Source organism: Onychomys torridus, chromosome 1 (assembly GCF_903995425.1).
Source record: "Onychomys torridus chromosome 1, mOncTor1.1, whole genome shotgun sequence".
Classification (NCBI taxonomy): domain Eukaryota; kingdom Metazoa; phylum Chordata; class Mammalia; order Rodentia; family Cricetidae; genus Onychomys; species Onychomys torridus.
In genome coordinates, this window is record NC_050443.1 from 70,142,493 (window position 1) to 70,169,428 (window position 26,936).

General features: G+C 36.8%; 1 protein-coding gene across 1 annotated transcript in view; it reads left to right on the top strand.

The window, feature by feature from the left end:
- The first annotated feature begins 7,489 nt into the window (after positions 1-7,489).
- LOC118573756 (disks large homolog 2-like) overlaps positions 7,490-26,936 on the top strand; it is a 546,364-nt gene continuing 526,917 nt past the window's right edge. Inside the window, exon 1 of the mRNA XM_036174134.1 lies at positions 7,490-8,033. Within this exon, the coding sequence (XP_036030027.1) occupies positions 8,004-8,033 (30 nt within the window). The 5' untranslated portion in view covers positions 7,490-8,003. The remainder of the gene's footprint in view (positions 8,034-26,936) is intronic.

The following is a 26,936-nucleotide window of genomic DNA, read 5'->3' on the forward strand; positions in this document are numbered from 1 at the left end:
TGTTCATTTATGGGTAATACAAAAAGACATGCAGACTTTATTTACTACCTGGATCAATATATTCTGTGCTACTGAAAGTACAATGAGTCACTATTATACATGAGATGAGATGGCACTTCAGGTTAGATGATTGTGGCAAATACTGTTTTATTCAATACCTGTCAATGGAATGTCTACCATGCTGGCTCACAAATTCAATAGTTAAATAAATTTGTATAAGCCAATTCTTCGAGTCTCAGATTCTTTTTACCTGTAAACTTATATTTAATTTGCTTCTCATGAATAATTAATAATACCATGGAAATGAAAATTCCTAATCACAGCTTACTTAGTAAGAAGTTAATGTCTTTACAAGCCATAAGTCTGATAAGCAGCTAATAGCCCAACATTTATAAAGTCCTCTCCTGCAGCTCAATAACAGGAACAAATAACATGATTTGAAAATAGAAAAAAAATCCATCCTGAATAGACTTTTCTCCACAGGCGTTGTAAGAGTGGCCAACAGGTAGGCATATGAAAAGATACTCACCAGTAATTATAAAAAAAAAAATGGGAAGAAAATTACTGTGGGAAACCACATGCCACTTGTTAGAATGGCTGCATGGTTGGATATGAAAACCACTGTAAATGGTACATTTATTGAAAACCTGATTCTCAGTTGGTGGCTGAGAGATGACTAAGTTTTGAAAGTGCTCACCTCATAAATTGGTTAATCCACTGATGAATTGGCTTAACTAGTATTGAGATCATGTCAGAGAAAGGTGGGGGGGGTACTAGGGTCATGTTGTTTAATGGTACATCTTGTTAGAGGGCCCTCTTCCTGTCTTTCTCTGCTTTCTGGGTATTCTAAGTGAGTGTGTTGGTGCTACTGTGAGCTTTGTGCCTGGTGTTCTGTCTCACCACAGACAAGAGAAAATCAGCAGAAGCAAGGCAGCCATGCTTCTGAAACTTAGCCAGAATAAATCTGGATTTCCTTTGTTTGGATTTCTTAGGTATTTGTCACTGTGACATAAAACTGACTAATACAGATAGACTAATATCAAGATGTCAAAAACTAACAGATATTAGTGTGGGTTTGAGGAAAGGAAACATGCATATTATTGTAGGAGAGTAGATGGACATAAGCACTATAGAAGGTAATAGGATGCTGAAGAAAGAGTTAAAATGGTCTTATAACCTAGCAATCTCTTTAGTGCACATTCCCCTAATGAAAAGGAAATCAGAACCTCATGGAGATGTATGTGCCCTTGTGTTTACTGCAGCACTGTTTACCATAGTCCAAAGATGGAAACTAAGAGTATATAAAGAAACTGATACAAATAGACAGTGGGGTGTTATTCAGCTCTAATGAAGACCGAGGTCTTAGAATTTAGAATTTCTTAGCTGAAACTCATAAGGATTTAGGAAACATTATAGTAAGTGAAACAAAATCACCACAAAGAGAAAAACACTGTGTTCATCTCATTATAGATGGAATTCAAGAGAAAATTCAAATGTACTGAGATAAAGAAACACAGGGTGAGAAGAGGGCTATGGAGTAAATGAGGAGATGTGGGTCAGGGGACACATAGAAGTAGGTAGATATGAGAAACAAGTTGAGTTAATGAATTTGCACATGCTGTATATGTGATGGATATACATTTCAGACACAGAAAAACCACAGGAGACCCACCTCTCAGTGCTGAACTACTTGTGATAGATTTAGAAGGGAAATTATTGCCTCCAGTTGCTGATCTACTGGTGACTTCACCAGGCTTCAGTGTATAGTGCCAATCTGGTGTCACACAGACAACTCATGTTAAGTTAAATGGGTACAAAATAAGACCAAGAGTCATGGTTCTTAAAAAGAGACTTTTAGGGATGATAAAGGATTTATAGGGATGGGAGAGGGAGAGGAAAATGTGTGTGTGAGAGATAGTTATTAGTGCACATGATATACCTATATGGAATTGTCAAATAAAAGTATTATAAAAGGAAAAAAATGTAAGATGATGCCTCTTAAGTAATTTAAGTATAGTAATTACCTCACTAACTCTATGTCCCTTGACATCATATTATCTACTGTAATTATATATAATAGAATTTATTTTAAAGAATAATTTTAAGGAATAAATGCTGAATCTGAAAAGCTTGTGATTTTTATAAATTTGTAAATACTGTTAATAATGTAACCACTTCCTTAGAAATCAAAATATATTAAAAACCATAGACTTTAAATTTCACCTTAAGCTCCTGATTCTGGCTTTACACAAAAAAGAAAACAGTCCTTCCATTCAAAAAGCATGTTGACACCAGGCTGTGTCTAAACACTGGTGATGCTTCTTGCTTTTACATACACCCTTTGTGTGGGGTAGACACTAACAGGAATGTAGGAAATAATTTTAAAGTGTGACTCTTGCTAAGAAGGAAATAAACAGGGATAATACAATAATGAGGGGTAGAAAGGGATCTAATTTAATTAGAGAGGTCAGTTAGAGGCAGTTTTCCTGAGATGGTAACATCTGCACAGAGACCAGGATGACAAAGAACCACGTGTGTGAGGACCCAGGAAGTCAGTTCTTGGCAGATTGAACAACAGATTAAATGCTTTGGGTAGAATTAGACTGAAATACTTTATATGCAGAACAGAAAGTATGGTAGTCTGATTAGAGTGTAAGAAGGTGGCGTGAGGGAAGGGCATTGAGTAATGCTGTGAAGGTTATTCATTCTAACTTAGAAGCAAAATTGCTTTTCAGATGATACAGCCTTTGAGATTTGTGGCTTGCACACAATTATTTGGATATTTGGAATCCACTGAATGGATAACATTGTATAGCAATAAGGGAACTTGAGTCTTTTAAAGAATTGCTTAATGTTCAGCAAAGTTTACATGAACTTACAGTTTGTTGGATAAATATAATTTAGTTGAATGTTTTCATGGACCATTTATGGTTATTGAAATTTCCAGTTTTCAGACTTTGTTTAGATGTTGGTAACAAGTGACATGCAAACCATGTGGTCCTTGATTAATTATGTTCCAAGTCACATATGTAAGGGAAATTGTCTTATATATAATTACATCAATGCAAATGGAAACCATGGTTTAAACAAGTATGCTAAAACCCCAAATTTCTTTATTTTGTAATAATTATTGGTTCTATTAAATTGCTTTATTTTTATATTTCTTTTACATAGATACACAATTAACTTGAATGGAATATGCAGTTGCATAGAATTCTGATTTATATTAATTCTTTTCAGGATCCAATATTATCCTGACTTTTTTATTTTTGATAATAGAAACTCATTGGAAAACTCAGTCCTTCCCCAGTTGATCTTAATTTCTTACCTGTCTCTGGAGAGTTTGGAAATGAGGGCAGGCATTTTGCCATGACCTGCCTACAGTCTATTTTACTAAGCTAACAGGCTTTGCAGATATTATTTGCGTGCCTGTTGTCCTGGGTACCTGGGACAGGATTTTAATCTGAACTGAATCTGGTGTACTGTGGGCTGGAGAAGGCCAGGTGTGTGTGCCACACCTCTGGGTTGTACCTAGGGAGGCAGAGGCTGCCTCTGGATCTGAGCTATGAAGAGATGCAAAGAGCACAACTCTGGGTGAGAGTCTCCTGGAGTCTCTGTCATTCAGGGTAGGTTGTGTATATGCTTAGGGACATTCTGTTCCATAAAATGGAGATTATAATCCCTTCTTGGAGGAATGTTACCATTACTGGATTGCATACTTACAAAACATCTTCCAGAGTACTTAAGATAAAATCCACTTTACTGGTATCATTCAGAATGTTTCTGTTACTACGTTTCCATTCCAAGGCACAATTGTCTCCTTCCTTGGTGCACTCTTCCAGTGGTCCTGCTTCATCTTCCATGACTATTCCAAATTGTACTGCATCAGCTTAGACTGGATTTTCCAGTGGGAATATTTTTATTTTCAAATACTTGTAGCTACATTCTCCAACCTATTTTTTTTCTTAACTGTGGATGGGTACATCTATACCTATGTGTATTATTCTTACATTATATGTGTACGGCTCACATTTGGACAGGGATGTATAGCATAGATTCAAATAGGCTTCTATAAATCTGTCAGAAAAAATGATCTGTATAACTGGAGCTGTTCTTCTCTTTAACAGTACAAATATGAATTTTTTTGTTCTCGTATGTCAGAGACTATGCTAGATACTAGCAATATTCTCTAAATCTGCCCCTCCTCAAGCTGTTAAGTTCCTAGAACAATAGACTGTGAACATAGTTTACTTCTATTGTTATGTAAATATGGCTGAGACAAACAAATAAAAATAATGCGTTTCTGTGGTTAAAGTGTAGGCTTTTAGTGGAAGTAAATTCTAATAATATTCTGATATCAAACCATGAATCAATACATCCCTGGCATGATATCAACCTTAAGGAATTCAAACAAAGCAGTTTGCAGGGTATGTCTTTATACCTTGGCAAATACTGATTATGAAATGATAGACTCAACTGAGTACTGTCTGTAGAAAAAATACTTCTAGCCAATGCCTTGTTAATTTTAAAAATAAAGTAGTATTTGAGGAAAATTAGGGAATTATCTTCTATTATCTTTATATATGAGAAAAATCAATGGAAGGTAATGAGTAAAAAGAACTTCATCCTAACTTAGACTGGGCTTTAAAACGTAATCCAGGTTGGACAAATTGTTCAGTGGATAAGAGCACTGGCTGTTCTCCTAGAGGTCCTGCTGGTTGGGTTCCCAGCACTCACATGGCAGTTCACAATTATCTGTGTAACTTCAATTACAGGGGATCTGATGCTCTCTTCTGGCCTCCAAGGGCACTTCAGGCACATGGTATACAGATATACATGCATGCATAACACTCACTCTCATACAATAATAAAAGAAACATGATGCATTTACCTACCCTCATACATACAGACCTTATGCAATTAATCATTTGTGCCAAATCCAAACTAACGAAAATGCCACATGCATACTTTGTAAAGCATGTGATATATTTGTACTCATTTAGCATTGTATGAACAATACTATATTTTTCCCAAGCACAGACAGGATGTTCAGTTTGTAAAATTACTTCTCTAAACACCTCTAATAGAATCCCACTGGATGTTTTTATGAAGCTGATTGTATATTGATCCACACCCTTTTCAAATATAATAGAGGACATGCAATTCTTCTTTCTTCCAACTCCTGGTTAAGTTTCCTGGCTCCTCTCCAGAACACCTTCTTGATTACTCCATTTCTGGGTTAAATGCTTCTGCTTTGGGAGTCCAGGACACTGCTCAAATCTTCGCGCTAACAATACTGCAGGCTTTGATCTGCTTGCCTTTGCTCACTGAGTGTCTTCACATCTGTGGATTCTCAAGAATATATGTATATTATTGAATGGACATGCCTAGACCAGATGATGGACAGATAGAATAAAAACCTAATTTTAATGAATGATTAAGACACTAATCTATCAACCCTCCACTGTATGTGCCATGTGAGTGACTTGGGAGTACCTGTAGAACGCCAGGACTGATGTTCCACTAGTTGCCTTTCATGTCTTCAGCCTCCTGTCCTTTACAAAGTGTTTTCATCTATGATCCACCACAGTCAGAAGACTCATCAGGCTCCCTCTGCCAGTTTTCCTCATCCCTGTTTCTTCCTCCTCCTTTGGAAGACAGAATGCACTTCCAAGCTACCTTTCTTCCACATTCTCTCTTTCAGACTTTTATTTTCTATTCTAATATGACCAAGGAAGCCCTGGACTTAAAATTATAAGATATTATCTTTATTGTTGGCATGGAAGATAGCTACCAGGCTCAGTTAAACATGTCAGAAGCGCTTTGTCAACATTAAAGAGCTAGAGGGAAACAAAGCCTAATTATTTCCAACATGAATATGACGATCAGAATTATGTCCATATTAGATGATCTGGCTGTGTCGGGAAAGCACTCTTGGCACCTAAGGGATACTCAAGGATGTGGTTTACTCCTCTGAGATAAGCTTAGATAGTATTAAGCTAAGTTAATCACTGTATTGAGGTAACAAATGGGAAGATAAAGTTGTAAAATGATGCTTCTGTAACCTTTTCATATTATTGAGCCATAAGATAGTTACCTAATTGAATAGAACACAGAATGTGTTTTATTTGTATTGCTTAATGTGGAAATAATCTGAAGTTTATTATACCTGTAGGGTAAGAGTTCAGAGAAAATTATTTCTAACCATAAATTATTTTTGAGCTACTTTAAAAGGTTATATTGAAGTGAAATTCAGGTTTTTTTCCCCCATCACCTCTGTCTTCCCCCTCTGAACACATATCTGATTTGCTATAAACTAAGGAAGAAAAATCTTTAAAAACAGTACTCTCATTTTGGTAAAATAATGACACGTCAGTTCCTGACACATTCATCTATTTAGCAATTGGGAGGTTATTGAGGTTTGAACCTGAATAATTCATGAAAGGTAGGAAGAAGTCTTAAGACTCTTATTGAAAATACACCTTGTTAAAAACGAGGGTTGGGCGGTAAAGAGGCAAAATATCTTGACCAGTAAATTGAAACGTATGGGTCCCTAGACATTTCTTCTGGAGGTGGCCAGTGGTCCAGCTGACTATGAATTTTCTTTCTAGTGAAGGGGAAGGTGTTGATTTACCATTCTTACTGATCCAGCAGTACTTTCCACCTCTCTTTGAGTCTGTGATGATGTGCTCTTTCACTGTCTCCTGCCCCCCAGCCCGCCCCGCTTCTGTTCTCTGAGCTTCAGTGCTTTTCTGCGTGTCTCAGGCTGTTGTGGGGGGAGGAATTATTATCTAGAGAGCAATGCTTGTCAAGCACCCCAATCAGCTTCACTAGGAGAAAGGGAGGGACTTGAGGGAAGGGGAGGGTTAATCATTTGGCTGCTAAAATGCTGCAAAAGAGAGCACAAAGCTCCGCCCACGTAATAAGTGCCTGTAGACAACCAGTCAGGGGAGAAAAGTTTGGGAACAAACTCATTTTTTTTTTCTCCTTTTCTGCTCACAGTGTAGAACTTCTGTAAACACAGTGACGCTTCCTCCCACCCCGATTTTATAATATACTTTCTTGTTCAAATACTCGGATCGTTTGCTTACTTGTATATGCGGTAGACCACACACATATGGCTGCGCAAAGTCAAAGGGGAAACTGAACATTCTCCAAGTTAAGCGTCCAAATCTGCAGCCTCTTTATGTACCTGGCCAGCCTTTCCTCATCCAGATGTTAGTCATTTGCAAGCAGCCGCCCTTGTAACCGCAAGTGAATTCAGCTGTGATGTTTGCAGCACAGCACCGCGTGCACTGTATGCACTGTAGCTTTCACTCACATCCTAGTCATTGAGGCTCCCGGGAACCATGCTCATAATAAATAGCTTTTTATTACCCCAAGCCGCTGTTCTGGCAGCCGAACGACAGTCTTTTGATAGATGGGCCGGGTAGTTTGTGTGTGTGTGTGTGTGCGTGTGTGTGTGTGTGTGTGTGTGTGTGTGTGTGTGTGTGTGTGTGTGTGTGTGTATTGTGCTTTACTCAGAGTAGTTAGCAGCAGAGAGAACGCAGCAAAAGGGGGTTACTTTGGCAAAGGAAATCTTCTGAGTAGAGCGGAGCAGCAGATCAGAATTCAGAAACAAGAGCGAGAGCTGAAGTGTGATTCTCTGGCGCTTGGGCTAACACTCATCTCCAGGACAGAGCAGTGCCGGGCACTCACGTCAGCCCTGCTGCCCTTCTCGGAATCCGCTAAGAGATGATGCAGCCTTGGAGCCCAGCAAGCCACCAGGAAGTTTGGCCGGAGCTGATTTCTAGGGGATTTTCCCGTGCCTAGGAGAATCCTGCTTGCATTGAGCTGTATGGAGGAGGGCTCGAGTTTCCCATGAGGGCCCCCCTTGGAAAAGCCGTCTGTACAGAATCCAGGCTCTGCTTCTCTGAGTGTGCTATTTACCCAAAGGCTTTTCCTCACCTTTGCTGATTTGCTGGTGTGATTTCCATGCTTTGAGTCCTGAGTAGGGATCCAGGATGGATTGCCTGTGCATTGTCACCACAAAGGTAGGCTAGGAAACACAGCTGTTTGTGCAGCATTTTTTTTCCTATTATTATTCTGGTCCTCTAATTAAACAGCTCTGCTAGATGCTGCCAGTTCATAAGATAAAATGATTAGTGTAATTTACTTTGCTGGGCATTTTGTTCCCGAGGAGGGTTTGAGGGTCCTGTCTTCCTGTGATTTCAACTTCTTAAAGTGATATGGTGTGTTCGTGCAAATGACAGGGGAATGTGTCTGTGGGTTTTTCTTTTTTCTTTAATGGCAGGTTTTGCTTTTTCATCTATTTATAGCTTGTAATTGAAACATCTCACATAGTAGTGCTGTTCACACATCGTTTTGCCATACCATATCTGGGTAGTCTTTCTGAGTGGGCTAATTAGCTTTTCATTTAAAAACCATGTCTCCTATGCTTGAAGAAGCCAATCAGCTTTACTGTGGCTTGACATATTGTTTCTGATTGGAGAATTCTGATACTCTGCATTTTGGCGATTTCTTTTAAAGGAAAAAAAAAATCTTTTGGCCCCCAGGTAAAACAAACAAGAACAGTATTAAATATTTGACTGAGTCTGTTTTGACTACATTCAAATGAAACATTTGCATGATCAGATAAAGAAATAAAAGTGAGAACTGAGCAAATCAGCCCTTTTGTGGGCTACTCAAAAAAGACAAAAACTTCAAAATTAATTTCGTTCTGTCATCAATTCTAAATAGCATTGGAAAGTATTTAAATTCCACAATCACTAGTTACTTTTATTTATAAAATTCTAATTCAAAGACACTAGTTAGTTTGCTTTTGGTGATGCCTGAGGGCACATCACAAGTTAATATGAACCATTTCTTTTAGTATCTAACATTAATTAGGTACCATCAAATATGAAAAATCAACTTTAGTATGCATAATCCAGTAAGTGTAGATTTCTCACTCTCATCTTCTTTTACTACTGAGTAAAAGTTAATTTTGAAGCCACCAATGAGGTTTCATGTTATATGTTGTTAAGTATTTCACCCTTTACAAACAGAATCCAGAAAGCCGTAGTAGGCATCTCCCCAAAGAGTAGTATCTGATGGGAAATTAAGTTGATATTAGTAGTAGATTTAACATCTGAAAAATTCTAGTTGGAGTAGTTGACAGACTTCTAGATCATGTGAAAATTTATTTTACTTAATTTACTTTGTGTTTTATTTAGTTTTTACTGTAAGTTAAGTAAAAACCAACACCAAGCTAAAATAAAGGAGAAAATCAAAATAAGTGACAGAATGTATGGCCTTATGGAATACAGGAAACAGAAGAACATGTACATATAAATATGTTTATCCTGAAGTGTGGAACTTGGAGGTACTTTTCATGAAAGAATACTATTAAATATCACCCACATGTGTTTCATAAGTATTTGTTATCAAGTCATAATAATTTCAGATGAGATTAAGCACCATGAGTACCTATTGGAAAAGCGAGACAACATATTAATTACAGTTAAAAACTGGACATCCTTTGCAGAGAAGGTAGTTCAGCACTGAGGTTCAATGTAGATAGCATAACCAAAAATATGTTTACTATATTAATTTACCAAGGTATTAATGGCCATAGGTTCTGGGACAAAGGTAAGATATTATTTTGTCTTAAATGTTGTAATGGTCATAAATATCAGTATGACAGTATTTACATTCATCATGCAAATTATTTTATTAAACAGCAAAAATACTTGAGAAATTTCATGAGTTCTATTTGTTATATATCTGGTTACTTATTTTCATTCTAGAGTGTCATTTCCATTATTTTAAAGGACAAACATATTTACACAAAGTTGCACTGTATTCTTGACTTGGTAAATTGGCATAAATATTATGACTAAGATTTGTGGTGGAATTTAGACTGCAAATTTGATCTCTTTTCCCTACCATCATCGAAACTATAATACTTTCCTAAGTGGCCATGTACCAGAGATGCTCTGCTCTTCCTGGGACCCACCTGGAGGAAACTTGCAAACAAGTTAGAAGTTTTAATTATGTCTGTTTCCAACCCCAATATCTTTGTCTCCCAGTAAAAAAGTCTACCTGCTGAGCTACTTTCTTCTGCAGAAGTTTATGTGAAGCTGGAACTATTATCTCTCCTGATTCTTCTAGACTCCATTTTATCCACAGAACATGCCAGTATCACATCAGAAATACATACATTCTTTCACTGGCACTATGTTAGTGTCTTGATTCATTATTATCCTCCTATCTTGTCCTGGAAAGTACCATGGGAACCTTGGATTCTGTGGAAATAAACTCTCCTTCATATCTTTGAAATATATTGTTAAGAATAAGATTTAGAGTAGGAAGAATGAAAGGGAAAATTGTGGGAAGTCTCCTGATAAAATAACCCCACCATGCATCATGCTCCATGTAACTTAGTGCTTAGCATTTGAAGGAATCCTCTTTGTTCAGACTGATTTGCAGACCCTCTCATACTTGAAGCTGATCTTCTAGGCCAGGAGGTCAACAAATCACCCTAAAACAGACTTTTTGGAACAAGATGCCCAAGGCCTTTCCAGATAGCGAGATAGGTAACTTTCATAAAAGGACTGAGTCATCAGTCTTTTGATTGTCTCTGACCAGTTGCAATTTCAATTCTTTTATCACAGATAACACAACCAGGAAAGAAAATCTCAATAGCAGAGTATGAATAGCAGGGCTCTAGAGTAAGACTTGGATCTGAATGGTTATTCTGGACCTAGCTTTAAAATTTTAGCAGATCATTAAACCTTTCTGTTTTAGACTCCACTTATCAATCTTTTGGAAAGGAAGTCTAAGAGATGATGTCATGAAGTTTTTTAAGTACCTAAGATAAAAAAGATTTTGATACAAGATAATTTATTCAACAACTTATAGTGATGCTAATGAATCTTTCTGTTTCATTTCCAGTGAAGAAAATGAAATTCTCTCAATGTGATTAAATACAATGTAGTAACAAATGCAGCATGTTTTATATGCTGAGATTTCCTAACTATGTTTTGAATATTTTGAATATAATACCAGTAATATTGATAGCTAATATATCAGGAAAATGATGTTAGTTTTATTAAGACAAAAACATGTTATTTGGTGATTGGCCAAGGAGACAATATCTCTAGGTAATAGGCAGAATATTCTGGACTAAAGTCAATGAAATAAAAGTGCTCCATACAAGTCTTGTTTTACCATGAATGAATTACCAGATACTATAAGCAGGAACATGTAAAATTTGAAATAACAGAAGAAAAGTGCAACTGTGAAAAATCAAAGGAAATCTGTCCTTTGTGTCTTTGTGAACCCAGGGAGATAACATGTATAAAGAATGATGATGCATATATTTTACTGTGCCTCTGAGGTGCTTCATTCTTTATTTCTAGTCTAGTACTATTGTAAAATGTATTATCTCTGCAAATGATGTTATTCAACCTTGTGAAGCATCTTAAAAGGCAATTGTAGATGGATTACGTCTTGCTTTCATCCCAAGTGTCCATTAACCATCCTTATAGACACTAAAACAAGTTTAAAAAACAATCTACAAATAAAACTCTAATATGCTATGTTAATTTAATGCTGTAATTTATTAATAAAGGTGTGATGATGCCATTAATTTTTAATGCATTTAACATGGTAATGTGCACAATGAAATTCTAATAACAGAATGAAAAGTGGTACTGGGCAGCATAAAGGCAGGTTTTATTGATGTTGTTAAGACTACATCTGCTCTGTAAATATGTTCCTCTCTACCTCTGTCACCTTACAGTCTCTTCTAAAAATTAAAGACACTAATAAATTCACTTCTAAGAGGAAATGGATGTTGTTACTGGACATTGAAAAATAATTGATCAAGTCTAATATGTTATTAGTTATTATGGTTCTACTAAGAACAGGTAGTGTGCTATGCTTTTGAAAAATGAAATCATAGATTTTTTGCAACTGTGGTTAGGCAAGAACCAAAAATAATTTTTTATATTCTATCACAGCTTTATGTAGTGAAAAATGAAACAAATCACCAAGGCAACAAATGGTTTTCTGAGTGGCCCTGTGTTCACAGACAAAGCTATTTCTTCATGCAGATGTACAGTTGCATCGGCCCTCAAGGCAGTACAACTACCCATTTGTTCCTCTTCTCTCAAGTGTTTGTTGAGTACCTATTATATACTTATATACTACAAGGTGTGGAGACAGAGCAACAATCTGTTCTTCCATTGTTTAATCCAATGAGTAAAGTGTTAATTTTAGAAACAGTAATGAGCAGTAGGTAGATGAGTGTAAGATGCTGTGGAAAACAGCATGAACACAGTCGGCCAATCTGATGGACTTTTCTGCAGCATAGGTAGGGATAAGTATCAGGAAGACTTTGAAGGAAGTGACTACAGTGCTGATCAGTAGAATGGAGGACATAGTGGAAGTCAGGATGGCTGTTAAGTAAGATATAAGCTATAGAAAATGCAGAGACAGAGAGAGTATACATATATACATACACACAAATATATATAATTTTATACACACACATACATACATATATGTATATATAAAATTTTAAAGAAGATAGGGGCCACCAACCATTATTTCCAATGGTTCCAAATCTTGATTGTTCCAAATGTCTCTCATATTTTCTTATGCTGATCTGAATTTTTTCAGTTTTCTGCCAAATCTGCCTTTACTAATCCTTACACCTCTTCAGTAAACACAAGGGTCATCACTTTCACTAATTGAATGACCTTCTCTGAAACGTAGTTCCCTCATTCCTAGAACTAGAGCATCCACTTTTCAGGCAGGCTTGTTTTGAGGACGCTGAGAGTTAAATAAACTGAGACTAGCCACTTTAACAGCATACTTTGGAGTACTCAATATTATCCCTTTCAGTACAGTAAGCCCTCCAACACCTGAGCCCAACAATGCCACTCTCTGAGGAAGTCAAACAGTTGTTCCAATTTTTACCATACTACTATTTTATCTTTACTTAGAATATGATTTGCTCTTTTATTTTGTCTCACTCTGCCCTATATTTTGTTTTCTAGTGATCTTCAAATTGCATGGATAAGAGAATATTTTAAATCTATGCTACTTTTCCTGACCTTCATTAAACTAATAGACACAAGCTTGGCTAGCACTCCATGTTCCTGTTGTAGGAACATCTGCTTATTCTGTCCAGATAACTGTTAACCTGTCTAAATTTGATTAAATTTTCACGTATCATTCCTTTCCTAAAAAGTATATATTTTCAGTGTACACTCATTCTCTATTTCTACCTATCACAATGAATAATTGTAAACTTATTTGTGTGACTACTTTTTCTATCTCTATATCTTGACATATCCTGTTTGAGTAAAGGGATGTTATTTTCTTTCCTTAACTTTGTATATGTGAAGTTTTATATATATATTCAAAGTTATATATATGTATATGACTTGAGAGGACCTGAGGTGTTTTTAATTAAAACTCCTTTGCTGTTCTCATCCAACCAGAAAAGATCTTTCACATCTCCAAGGTGAGGCAAATCCCTGCAAGCAAGAAGTGCCATAGTAGGGGTCAAACAGGTTTTTAATACCTGCAAGCCTATTCTGTTTCATTATCTCCGATTCAATCACTTCCATATTGTTTAGTTAAAATACTCTTGATGCCATACATTGGATTTTATTCTTTTTGATCCTGGATATTTAATAACTTGTCAAAAATGATCCAATTATTAGTCTATTTGTAGATTTTGTAACACTTAGTCAAAGCCTATTATTGTAAATGTTTAAAAGTAAAATAAAATCTCATTCTACAAATGGTATCAATTGTCTATTGACAAAACTGTAGCAAATCATTTTCCTGACAAACTTGACTTCCAGGATACTATTTTAAATGGGCTCTTTTTTTTTCTGTGACTAAAAGTCACAGGTTCCAGGAAAAATTATGAATTTTGAAGGATTTTCCTTTATACAAATTTCATGTAAATTTAATTTTATGAGACAAGTGTGGATTTCCAAAGGAGGTAAGTATAAATAAAAGTTTTCAAACTCAATGATATTTAAACATTTATTGAGACAAAAGTTTAAATGTCACATAACTAACTCCATGACATACAGAAGAATTCATTTGCTTCCTTTCATTACTTACCCATTATTTCATCTGAATGTTTGCAGATAATATTTTCTTGAAGTAGATTACTCATGATTACAGCTGCCTGAGAGACCTGTCTCATTGCATTTATGTTTGTCTCACCAAAGGCAATTTTGGAAATGCGCATCGTATCAAGACACAGAAGACAAAAATATTGGGTTTTCTACTTGTGTTAGTAACCTTAGATGAGTTCAATTTATTCTGACTCTTATTTTCTCACATTTTTATCAGTACTTACTCTTTTAGATAATTAAAATTAGGAAAATTTTTTGAAATTAAGAAAATAATATGGGTTTATCAATACCTACTCCATAGGATTATTGTACAGAAATAAATTAGTTTATATATTTGAAATAATATAAAATATTGTTCACATGGGAAAGATGATAGTAATTTCTGAAAAAAAGAAATCTAGTATAAATTTGGGGTCTTGTTTTTGCAACTTTTTTTTCACTGTAAATAGATTATTTTCTCATACAATATATCCTCATTATAGTTTCCTCTCCCTCTACTCTTTCCAGTTTCTCCCCAACTCCCCTCACCTCTGGATCTACTCATTTTCTGTCTCTAAGAGATAATAACCATAAAATGTAAGGCACAAGAGTCAGAGACCCACTTGTTCTCCTAGTCAGGAGTCCCATAAAAATACTAACCAAATAGATATAATATATTTGCAGAAGACCTGGTGCAGACCCATGTACTTATCACACCAGTCTCTTTGTGCTCATATGCATCTTGCTTAGTTGATTCAGAGACCCCATCTCCTGGTGTCCTCCATCCTCTCTGGTTCTTACACTCTTTCTGCCTCCTCTTCCACAGGATTCTCTGAGCTCTGGGGAGGGATTTGATGGAGACCTCTAATTCAGACTCTTTATAATGCCAAGCAGTGAGTCTCTGCACCCACTTCCATCCTTTGCCAGAAGAAGCCTCTCTGATAATGACTGGATAAGGAAATGATCTATGAGTTTAGAAGAATATCATTAGGAATCATTTTATTTTTTTCCAGGCATGTTTGGTTTTATCCTAGGTCTTTGGACTATCTAGTGTCTGCTTCTTGGTTACCTAAGCAGTATGAGATATGGTTTCCTTCTTATGGAGAGGGCCTTAAGTCAAATCAGACATTGGTTGGCTACTCCCACAAGTTCTGTGCCACCATTGACCTAGCATATTTTGCAGACACAACAAATTGTAGGTCAAAGATTTTGTGGCTGTGTTGGTGTGCAAGTTTCTCTTTTGGTAGCCTTCAGAGTATCTTCCTGCACCAAAGAGACTAGTATGTAGGAAAGAAGGCTCCCTGTAGGCACCAGCTCATTGTCTCCATGTTTAGAGTTTGTGGGTGTTGTCCTCATCACTGCATTCTTATCCATCAGGGAAATGCAAATCAAAGCTACTTTGAGATTCTACCTTCCACCTGTCAGAATGGCTAGTATCAATAATGCGAGTGACATCTCATGCTGGAGAGGATGTGGAGCAGGGGAACACTCCTCCAATGCTTATGGGACATGCTTATTGTACAGCTCTATGGAAATCAATATGGCAGTTTCTCAGAAAATTGGAAATCTATTTATTTCACAACCCAGCTATACCACTCTTAGGCTGTTCCATCCTACCATAAGGACATTTTCTCAACCATGTTCATTGCAGCTTTAGTCATAATAACTAGAAACTGGAAGCAACCTACATGTTCCTTAACAGAAGTATATTTAAACAAAATGTGGTACATTTATACAATGGGGCATTACTCCACTGTTTAAAAAAATAACAATGAAATTCACAGGCAAATGGATAGAATTAGAAAGGAATCATCCTTAGTGAAGTGACCCAGACCCAGAATGATGAATATGGTGTGTATTCCCTTATAAGTGAATATTTACCATTAAGTCAATGATAACTAAGTGGGGTTAGGTAATGAGGAGGAATCTAGGAAGGATGCATGTATCTTCCTGGGAAGGGAAAATAGAATAGGTTTTAAGGGTGGACTGGGGGGCATAACGAGGATGGAAGTTTGAGAGCTCAGATGGTGGGGGAGATGGGATAGAGGGGGAGAGTGTGGGAATAGTTGCTGGAATTGGGGAGAATTTGGGGGTCATATGGAAACCTGGTACAGTGGAATCTATGCTTCCTGGAATCTATGAAGATGATCCTAATGAGGACTCTTAGTAATGGGGGATATGGAGTCTCAACTGGCCATCTCTTGTAGCCCAGCAAGGTTTCCAGTGGCAGGTCTGGGCTGCATTCAATTGAGTTGTTGGCCAAGGAGGTCCCACTGATTTTTTTTAAACTGCAATTAGTATTAATGTAGGGTGGAGAAAGTGAGAGTTGTGTCTATATGTGTTAGAACTAATTTTATGCTAATTTTAATGACATAAGAAAATTGGCCTAACTTGCCTGTGGTTCCTCAGAGAATTAAGTGTGGAGCAGTTGGACAGTAATTGCCATGCAGAACTGAATTTATCTTAAAGAGCAGGGCAGCATGGTGTTTGACAGTACAGCCTTTGGAGGTAGATTTCTTATGTGGCATATTAGCTGTTCTGTTTATTATTCCCCTCGTTTGCAAATATTACTTAATTAACTTGTCTCAATTTTCTTATTTATTAAATAAAATAGTGTTTCATGGAGTTAGATTAAGCGCAGCATTCATTTCTTCCAAAGATAGTTACCAAGCATACACGATGTGCCAGCTATTATTCTGAGCAGAGAGGAATAGAGCAGTGAACGAAACAGGTGAACCCCCTGATCTCTTAGGGCTTACATAATGAAGATAGAGACTTTTAGTGAGCCCAAAGAACAAACAGAATTATAGCCATAAGAACTTCTGTGATTTAAAATGAAGTAAATCTAGAACGATGAATGAATAGAGAGGGGCAGAGAGCTATTTTAGACAGGGTAGACAAAGAAGGCCATTCTGAGTAAGTTCTGTAAACTTAAAGGGAACAGATTTGTGTGGATATTGGTAAAGATCATTGCAGAAAAAAGTGAACAGTTATTATGAATACACATGCAGAGATTAGTGTAGCTACTGCACATTGCAAAATCAAAAAACAAAACAAAACAAGAAAAAACAGCACATATGTAGGTATAGGTGTTTCCATTCCTTCTCCTCTCCCTGCTCCCACTCCTCCTCTCCCTCCTCCTTGACCTTCTATTCCAATCGTATTCTTCCTGCTCTTCATTCTAGCCCATCTTTTTTTTTCTTCTGAGAATCTGACATTTAAGGATCAAAATTCACTGAGAACAGCAGTTCAATTAGTTGGTTCCTGTCCTATCGAATTTCTACTGCCAAGTTGGAATGGGAAAATTCCTTTGATATTAGTGAATAGAATTTCCAAGGTTTATAGGTTTGTTGGTGAGAAAAAGATACCAAATGTTTTTACCTTTCTCTGCTATTGTGCATTCAAAATTAGTAACAGATTAGAAGCCTAGGACTGTAACCCTTACCACCATTTTTATTCTATAATGCGCCTGCCTGCACATACCCATTTCTTTAGATCCCAGCAATTCAATTCTTGAGATAACTTTTTATAGGACAGCAGGTTGTTTGAGAAATGGGTTAGACACTATTTTTTTTGTTATTTATTACATTTGCGTTTTAATTTTACACATCAGCCATGGGTTCCCCTATACTCCCCACTTCCGTCCCTGCCCCTACCTTTCCCCCAGCCCCTCCCCTCCATTCCCATCTCCTCCAGGGCCAAAATTCCCCTGGGGATTCATTTAAACCTGGTGGATTTAGTACAGGCAGGTCCAGTCCCCTCCTTCCAGACTGAGCAAAGTGTCCCTGTGTAAGCCCAAGGTTCCAAACAGCCAGCTCATGCACTAATGTCAGGTCCGGGTCCCACTGCCTGGGTGCCTCCCAAACAGTTCAAGCTATTCAACTGTCTCACTTATCCAGAGGGCCTGATCCAGCTGGGGGCTCCACAGCCTTTGGTTCATAATTCATGTGCTTCCATTCGTTTGGCTATTTGTCCCTGTGCTTTTCTGGTGATCAGATGGCCAAACACCCTAATGGTCGTGCTGGAACTCTCATCCAATAACTGATGGAAGTGGATGCAGAGATCCTTGGCCAGGCCCCAGGTGGAGCTCCAGGAGTCCAGTTGTTGAGAAAGAGGAGGGACTGTAAGAACGTGAATTGTTGAGACACTAAATTTTAAAAAGTCAGAATTTGGAGTTCTATATAACCAGCAAGTAAGCTGAAACAAAAATTTAGAGGAAAAAGTTTACTCTCTCCAGTCCTTAAAGCATGAATCATTCCCTTGTGAAACCTCTGCTCCATGGGCAAACTGCCACTCGCTCAGGTGTCACTATTAGTAAAACAGGAGTTGGTCCCCAATCTTTCCTCTTTCAATTCAAGAGAGCCCCACCTCTATTTACTGTTTTCTTTATCTGTCCTTCTTCCCCTTTCTTACTGAGTTCTGTTTTGTGTTCTCCCATGAGTTTCTGCAATACAATCTGTTTATTATTTTGCCCTTTCTATCTTCTCACCTTTGCACATTATCAACACTTTGTAAGGAGCCTTCCAAATATGCCAAGTAGTACAAATATGTGAGTATTAAATTCACAGTGTGAGAAAAAATTCAAGATTTCCTTGTTCCCTGTTGTTTTGGTATTCAATAGGGTGTGTTCATCACCTAAATGAAATATTTCCTCAGAAATCATTGGAGTTTTAGAATCTGAAGACCATCACTTTTCAGTCATTAACCAACTATAGTCAAGGATATTTGGCTCCCTTAGGGTGCTGGAGAATTCCACTGTTTGTTTTCTTCATGTCTGCTTCACTGGTTACATGGAATGCCTTCTTAATTTCATAGCCTGACACTTGCCTAATATAACCTTTCCTAATATTTAAGAGTCATCTTGATGTTGTGCTATATGACTGAGCCAGCTATGCCTCTTCTACTTATGTTATGTGTATTTGTTTTTTGTTTATATCTCATTCAATACACATATGTGTATCTCATTCTAGAATGTGAGTTCTGTGAAGACAGGCAAAGTTTCTTAGTCACATTCTGAGCCATCCATCTAGCTTGGTACTGGGAGGTGTGATAGATATGTTGGTTCACTCTTTTACTTGCATTAATATGTATTTCAGTGTTGAGTAAGTAAATCCATGAATGGATAGACTTTAGCTCCACAAACATGAATGTTGATCTTTGTGCATATAGATACACACTTGAATACTTTAGTTTATAACTATGTTCATACATTCAGACAAGTGTGTATATATATATATATATATATTGTGTGTAATATATATTTTACAGTAAGTAGATGAAAAAGAACTATTTTAACATTGATAGGTAGATATTTCAGCTGAGACATAGACAACAGGTGAACTTATCTGTGACTAGATGGAAGGCCTGAAATGATGCGTGAACTCATTTCAGTTTGAGAGAAACAGACTTAAGAAGTAAAAGTCCTTACACACATCACGGAAACTGACAGTTAGATCTCGTCTTTATTAAACCATCTTATCATGATCATAATTCAAGTTTCTTTTATTCAAGCATAAAGATAGGAGATGTCAATTGCACATTTTTTATTTAACAAAAACTAAAGCAGTCAAATAAAGCTTTAGGAAAAGATTGCCAGCTCATATCCATCTAACTACACCATGATTTAATATAATGTGATACTTGCCCTTGTTTCATGAGAAAATAATTTGACTTGGTAACATATATAAAACATGCTTATCATAAATATACTATGGGGCTATAATATTTTAATTATGTAGTATATTCTTGCTATAAGAACATTGACAATGGTCCAAAAGCTATTTGATTTGAAATTTACAAATGGCTTCATTCTCCCTAGGTACCTGTGCTCATCCTCCCATACCCAACCATAAGAGAACTGGTAAAATTGTAGTGTATAACAGGATTACTTTTAAGTCAAGTGCACTATGTTTCTGGATATGAGCTTGTCTAGGAAGCTACTCACAGATATTCTGCCCTTTCTTGCTTTTCATTTCAAAGAAAAAATATATCAGTTTCATTGAATGATTTTACCCCATGTAACCTCCAAAAGAAACCTAAACCCACCATGATTATCATTTCAGGCTCACACAGCTCCTCACAGGTGACACATTCAATACACAAGGGGCCCTAGGTAGCTATTCCATTATTCTGTGGTTGGACTTTAGGTAGTTTCAAATGTTCCATAGATAATATGATGAGGCCTCTCAGAAAAGTGACTCAGAATAATGAAATAGTTTTATAAGAAGAGAAATAATCAGTGGAGAATCACTTTGAAGACCACTTAATTAAAGTGAAAAAAGAATATTCAAAAGTCACATTTCAAGATATAGATAACACTACTTATCTTCATTAGTAGTCATTTTGGTTGTGTGAAAACACAAAAAAGTTAAGATTTTTGGCTTACCTCACCCATATTTCATGCTATTGCAAAGAAAACTAGGAATATTTTAAAATACTTTTTAATTTTTGAGATTATAAAATAATTACATTTCTTCCTTCAATTTTCTTTCTTCAAACCTTCCCATATACCCATCCATACTCTTCTTCAAATTCATGGCCTCTTCTTTCATTAATTGTTATTGCATGCATGTATGTATATGTATATACATGTATATTCCTAAATATAACCTGCCCATGCTTTAAAAAAAACTTGCAAATCATTTCTTAAATAAGCTATGAGTAATACTGTTCAATTTTACCCAAATAAATTCTCCATTCTTGTTGTTGTTATGAATTTCTTGGGGTTCAAGCCATGATATTTTTGCTAGTTTTTTTCTTAACTAAAAATGTCCTGAATTAATGCACATGCAATTTACTTCAGCAATGTGAAGTGCTATTTAAATCGAGGATGGATCTAATTGCTGGTTCTTGCTGGCTGATGGCTTGGTATTATCTATGGCACCTGATCCACCAAAGGCTGGGCATTCTTCACTGACTAAAACATTTCCCCGAATACATATTTATAGATTTCAGAACACTGCATCTATACACATATATCAATTGACTCCACTTATTTGTTGTGTTTTCACATAATTTTAAGTATCTGAGTCTTCTTCTGGGGAGAGAAAATTTTGTACATTTCAGTTGATGGCACTTCATGTCTAGTTTTCAGAAAATACCATCCAACATATATGCATGTTTTTAAATACAAGAAGATGAGAGGAACAAATTGATATGAATTGCATTTTAATAGGTTGTAATTATTTCTTATCAAATGCATGTCTATAAAATCCTTTATTCTTTAGGAATGGTAATTGTCCCCTTTTGACTGTAGTTATTGTAACTTTCAGAAAGTAGAATTGTAAGTTTCAGGAAGAATTAAGTCTGCTAAATATCTTCAGCCTTCTTCTCTGTATCTACAATAACAGTGAGAACAAAATAAATTGTTCTCATCTAGTTTCTGAAAGGCACTTTTTTCCCTTCTAAAGATTGACCTTGCTGGGGAATCCTGAAGTTTCACACATTTTTAACTCTTTACTAACCCCAAAAGGTTTCTTTATTGGCAAATTTTAAGTATATTTGGGAAAAGGAATGTTGTTAGATGTAGCTAGAGTTTTTCTGGTCCTGCCTGGCCCACAGTCAGGACAAATCTCCCTTACCCGCCAGTCCCACAGCTGCTCAGACCCAACCAAGTAAACACAGAGACTTGTATTGCTTACAAACTGTATGGCCATGGCAGTCTCCTTGCTATCTAGTTCTTCTATCTTAAAGTAACCCATTTCTATTAATCTATAAGTTGCCACATGGCTTGTGGCTTACTGGTATCTTTACATGTTGCTTGTTATGGCGGCAGCTGGCAGTGTCTCCTTGACTCAGCCTTTGACTTCCTAGAATTCTCTTCTCTGCTTGTCCTGCCTATACTTCCTGCCTGGCTACTGGCCAATCAGCATTTTATTTATACAGAGTGATATCCACATCAATTAGATATTTCTAGAACTTACAGTTAATTCTGTTTTAAAAGGACTTTGTAGTTTATGATATAATAGATGAGGCCTTCCAGTGAACATTGTTCTAAAATTTTATTTGAAAGAGGAAAAATCAATTTTAGTCCATTTTTTGTTCATCTTTATTGTAGGATGCAGTGTCAGAATGTAAATATTAATTACATTAAATGTACTTTATGAAGCTGTGTTTTAAAATCTTGGACTTCAAAGCTTAGGTTATTGTATATAAATGTACATTGTGTATGATGTATAATGTTGGAGATTTAGCGCTTAAAGGAATATTGACACATATCTCTACAGAGTGTTAAAAACACATTGTATTTCTTAGAAATATTAGCAGACCAGTGATCTCAAGTTTAGTATCCCAACTGTGTAGTCAATTTAGATTCCCAAATTTAGTCATCTTAGAACTACCCCAGTTTTCTGTTGTTGGTTTGTGTGTGTGTGTGTGTGTGTGTGTGTGTGTGTGTGTGTGTGTGTCTTCTTTTTATTAAGAAAAGTTCCAAATGACACTAAAAGCTGAAGTTCTTGGTATTTGCCAAGCTGTTTCTCACACTTATTCTCATTTAATTTTCAAAGTAGTCCTGTGAGGTAAATATTATTATTTTATACTCAGAGGTGAGAATATAAGCTCAGAGGAACTAAGTGGCACAGCAGACAGATATTTGCTAGGGAGCATTATATAAGTCAAGCATTCCTCTTTCTATTTTACAATATGCATAGCACCCTTACAGTAATCGTTTAAACTGGAGGTAAGGTTTTGGTGTTTTATAAAACAGAAACTCAAACTCATAGAGGCTAAACCCCAAAATAGTCTAAAAGCATAACTAATAATTAATACTCTGGCATTCTAGCCAAAGTGCAGTGGGTTCTTCTTGGTAATAAACACTTTCTTGACAAACTTTCAGGATAGATGTGATGATGAAGTGAGTCAGCAAACACTTAGAGTGCTTGACTGTTAATGGGTGCCCATAAATTTTACTTCAGAGAAATGGCTTCTAGTCCCAACTACCCCATCTTTCCCCCACTGAAATCATTCAATATCAAGTCATAGCAATAGATTCTGTTGATTACTATTAAAAAAGTCCAGTTTGTAATTTTACAGCCTACTTACTCTAATTAATTTGTGCCAGGAGCCATCCTTGGTGGTGAGCAGGTCCCTGTAGAGGTGGTAAAGAGTTGGCAGGTGACAGAAATGAGCCAGGCCACGGTGGTGGTGAGAATCTTGTAGCCTGACTGACTAGCAGCCAGAGTGCTTGTTTATTTATACAGAATTTAGTAAGCAGGGTTACATTCATGATGTTCCAAAACATAGACCATATAATTTTTGTTTTTGGACATGTGTTTCACTTCCTCTTGCTCATCTTTTAGTCATCATTAATATGACAGAACTATGACAGAACAGCGTTATTTTTTCTAATCATTTTTCTTCAGGATTTGACATCATTGATAAACAGAGTTATTATCTTTACTCATTAACTCATAATCCAATTTTTAATAATCTAGAGGCATATGACAGCCTGTTCTCAGGCTGGTAGCTTTGGTGGCTACAAGGACACTAGACCAAAAAAAATTCCAAGCCAGCCTGGGTGTATTGCCATGTCCCAATCAGTGTATTATTAACTCTCAGTGGTCAGAGTGCCCAAGAAAAATCTTGAGGCTAAAGCTGCTGAAGTGATTATTCAAATTCTGGTATAATACAATGTTTATATTTTTATATCTTTATAGAATTTGTCTATATGTCTAATCCTGTCATTCTGTTGTTCCTTGGTCATGTGACGCCTCAGTGACTCTGAATGTGCTAACTTTTCTAAAAAAATGGATGTTGTGACATTTCATTCTTTCATCATCTTTCCAATCCATACTTTGCTCATCAATATGTCTCTATGTAGGGCAGAGGTATATGCCATGCAATTGCCTGAGTGTATAGTGGGAAGAAGCTTGTAATCTGAACTATGACCAACTCCTCTAGCCTACCAAATCTTGTTGACCTTTTGAGTTTACTTTAAGTATATTGTTCCTGTGTAAGTACAGGGACAGATGTTTCAAGAATGTCTCATAGTCTCATAAATAAACCTCTGCCTTCTTTATGTGTGTCACAACCTCTAAGGTGTAAGGAAGACCTTCAAGTAGATAATGATGTTTCCCTAGAAGCAGGCAGGGGGAGAGGGTATGTTCAGGACATTCCTGGGGGAAGCTTACAAGCAGCATTCCTGAGAGAAGCCATAAATGATTCATAAGAAAATTTCCACCAATCCAATATCCCCAAATTGTTCAAATATAAAAGTACCTCAAGTATGCAATTGGTGGTGACAGATTAAGTTACACAACTATCTCACTTATGCAGAGGGCCTAGTCCAGTCCCATGAAGATTCCACAGCTATTGGTCTAAAATTTATGAGTTCCCACTAGTTTGATTTGGTTGTCTCTGTTAGGTGTCCCCTGGCAGAAGGATCAGGCTCCATTCCTGGTGCATGAGCTGGCTTTTTGGAACCTACCACCTATGGTGGGACACCCTGTACAACCTTGTTGTGGGGGGAGGGGCTTGGACCTGTCTCTACTGAATGTACCAGGCTCTGTGGACTCCCTATGGGTGACCTTGACTTGTTGGAGGAGGGAACTGGGTATGAGTTGGTGGGGGAGGTGGAAAGGGCAGGAGGAGGAAAGAGAGGGGGATCTGTGATTGGTATGTAAAATGAATAAAAAAATTTCTTAATTAAAAAAAAAGAAAACCAAAGGTGGCATAGCAGTCATGTGGCTCAGCTTTGCCTGATCTTTGTCAAGCAGCTGTACTGACTTTATGACTTTTACTGTTCCCATTATATATGGCCATGGCAAATTTAGGTAGCTAAGTCATTAAATTCTTTTTAAATTTTGAGATTATAATATAATCACAACATTTCTCCCTTCCCTTTCTCCCTCCAAGCCCTCCCATGTAAACCTCTTACTTCCCTTTAAATTCATGGCCTCATTTTCATTAATTATTATTTTATGCATATATATGCATATCCTTCTTCAGCTCGTGTTTGGGCAGTCATGTTGGTGAGACTTCATGTATGTGCTTCTGATATTACTAAACACAATACCACAATATATTACCTGATACTCTGCCTCTTAAAACCTCTCTTTCCCCCCTTTTTTTTGTAATGTTCCCTGAGATATAGGTATGGGACTCTTGAAGATATGTCCATTGAGAATGGGTTCCACAATTCTGCATTTTGTTTGGTTATGGTTTTCTATAGGGTGCTGTCTCAAAGAGCCAAAGAATGCCTAAGAAAACTCCCTGTACCAGACATGAGAAGCTATTGCTTGATTTGTTGGACAGGGATGCCTAAGAGACATCCAAAACATTTAGTATATTGCTATTACATTTGGTGGGTCCCTAGAGGTGGACAGTAAGTCCCTATTGCTGAAGATATCATGCACTTCAGAAACAGAGCCCAGAGACCTCTTAACTGCAACTTATATGGATGTCTTTGCCCTGAGTACTAGCTTCCATGGTACCAGAAGGTATCACAAAAGCTTCTAAAGGATGTAGACAACCAACACCATAACCATCTATCTATGATTATGAACTATGAACCACATCAACAACCAACATGACAATAACCCTAATGGTGCAGTACTGGGACATCTATGTTGGTAGCAACCAACAGTTCTCTAATAGAAGTTAAGACACACTCAACAAGAGGGAAATCATACCAGGTACAGGAAACCTGGTTAACTATTCTGTGCTAGTGAAGTCATGGTATTGCAGGAGAATCTACAATCACTAATTTACTAAACCAGCACAAGCCCTAACAATAAACTATAAATATTTGCCCTTAAACCCACAGGTACATGTAGTTTTCATCCCTCACTAATAAAAAATATCTTAAAACATGATTTTATGTATCATGTATATTAATTAGTCACAAACTATACCTCTCTTAGCCTTTTCTATTGTCTTCCTAGAGTCTCAAGGGGAGTATGAGGAGACTCAGTACCATGATCCCTGCCCTCTCAATGGTTCTTATTCTCAGTTTCCTATACAGAAGGACCCAAAGCATGATTTCTGTCTTAGTAATTGTTTCTGCAGAAACAGATTAAGCCATCCTCTTTGAAACATCTTTCAAATTGCAAGAAAATAAAAGCAAAACAAAAACACAAGACTAGAATAGAATAATGAGAAACATGTGTAATTGTGGCCAAAACTGAAAGGAAAACATATTAATCAAGCTTATTCTTTACATTTCTAAATAAGATGACAGACTAGACTAGACAGACGAGAGAACAGGCTCAAGAGTACAGTAGTTAGACCCCTTTTATTGCGGGTTCCACATTGTTTGCTTTTAACGGCTAAATGTCACTGATCCCTACCTTGCTCTGTAACTGAAAACTTGAGCAGTTATATGACTTTATAATCACTTAAAAGAAATAAATATCTCATAATCATGTAAAATCACATATCTCCTCAATTCAGTTATTGAAATTTTCCAGTCCTGCTGATTATGGTGGCTCACACCTTTAGTCCCAGCACTCAGGAGACAGGGTCAGGTGGATCTCTGAGTCTGAGTCCAGCCTGGTCTACAAAGTGAGTTTCAGGACAGACAGGGCTACACAGAGAAACCCTGTCAAAACAAACAAAAGCCAATCCCAAACATTGTCAAAATTCCAAGTATTTTCCAGATAAAAAATTCCCACTGTGGAATCTTCAAATCAGACACTGGCACTGGGAAAAGGATTTTTAAATTCCGTTTTCTCCCCTCCACTTTTTACCACTTGGTTATTAGTTATATCTTACAACAGCATCTGACTAGAGATATTTTCTCTTATAGGCCTTTGTGTTCTTTCAGAAGTTTTCTCTTCTGAGTTTCTTTGACTAGATCTACAATGTTATTGATGC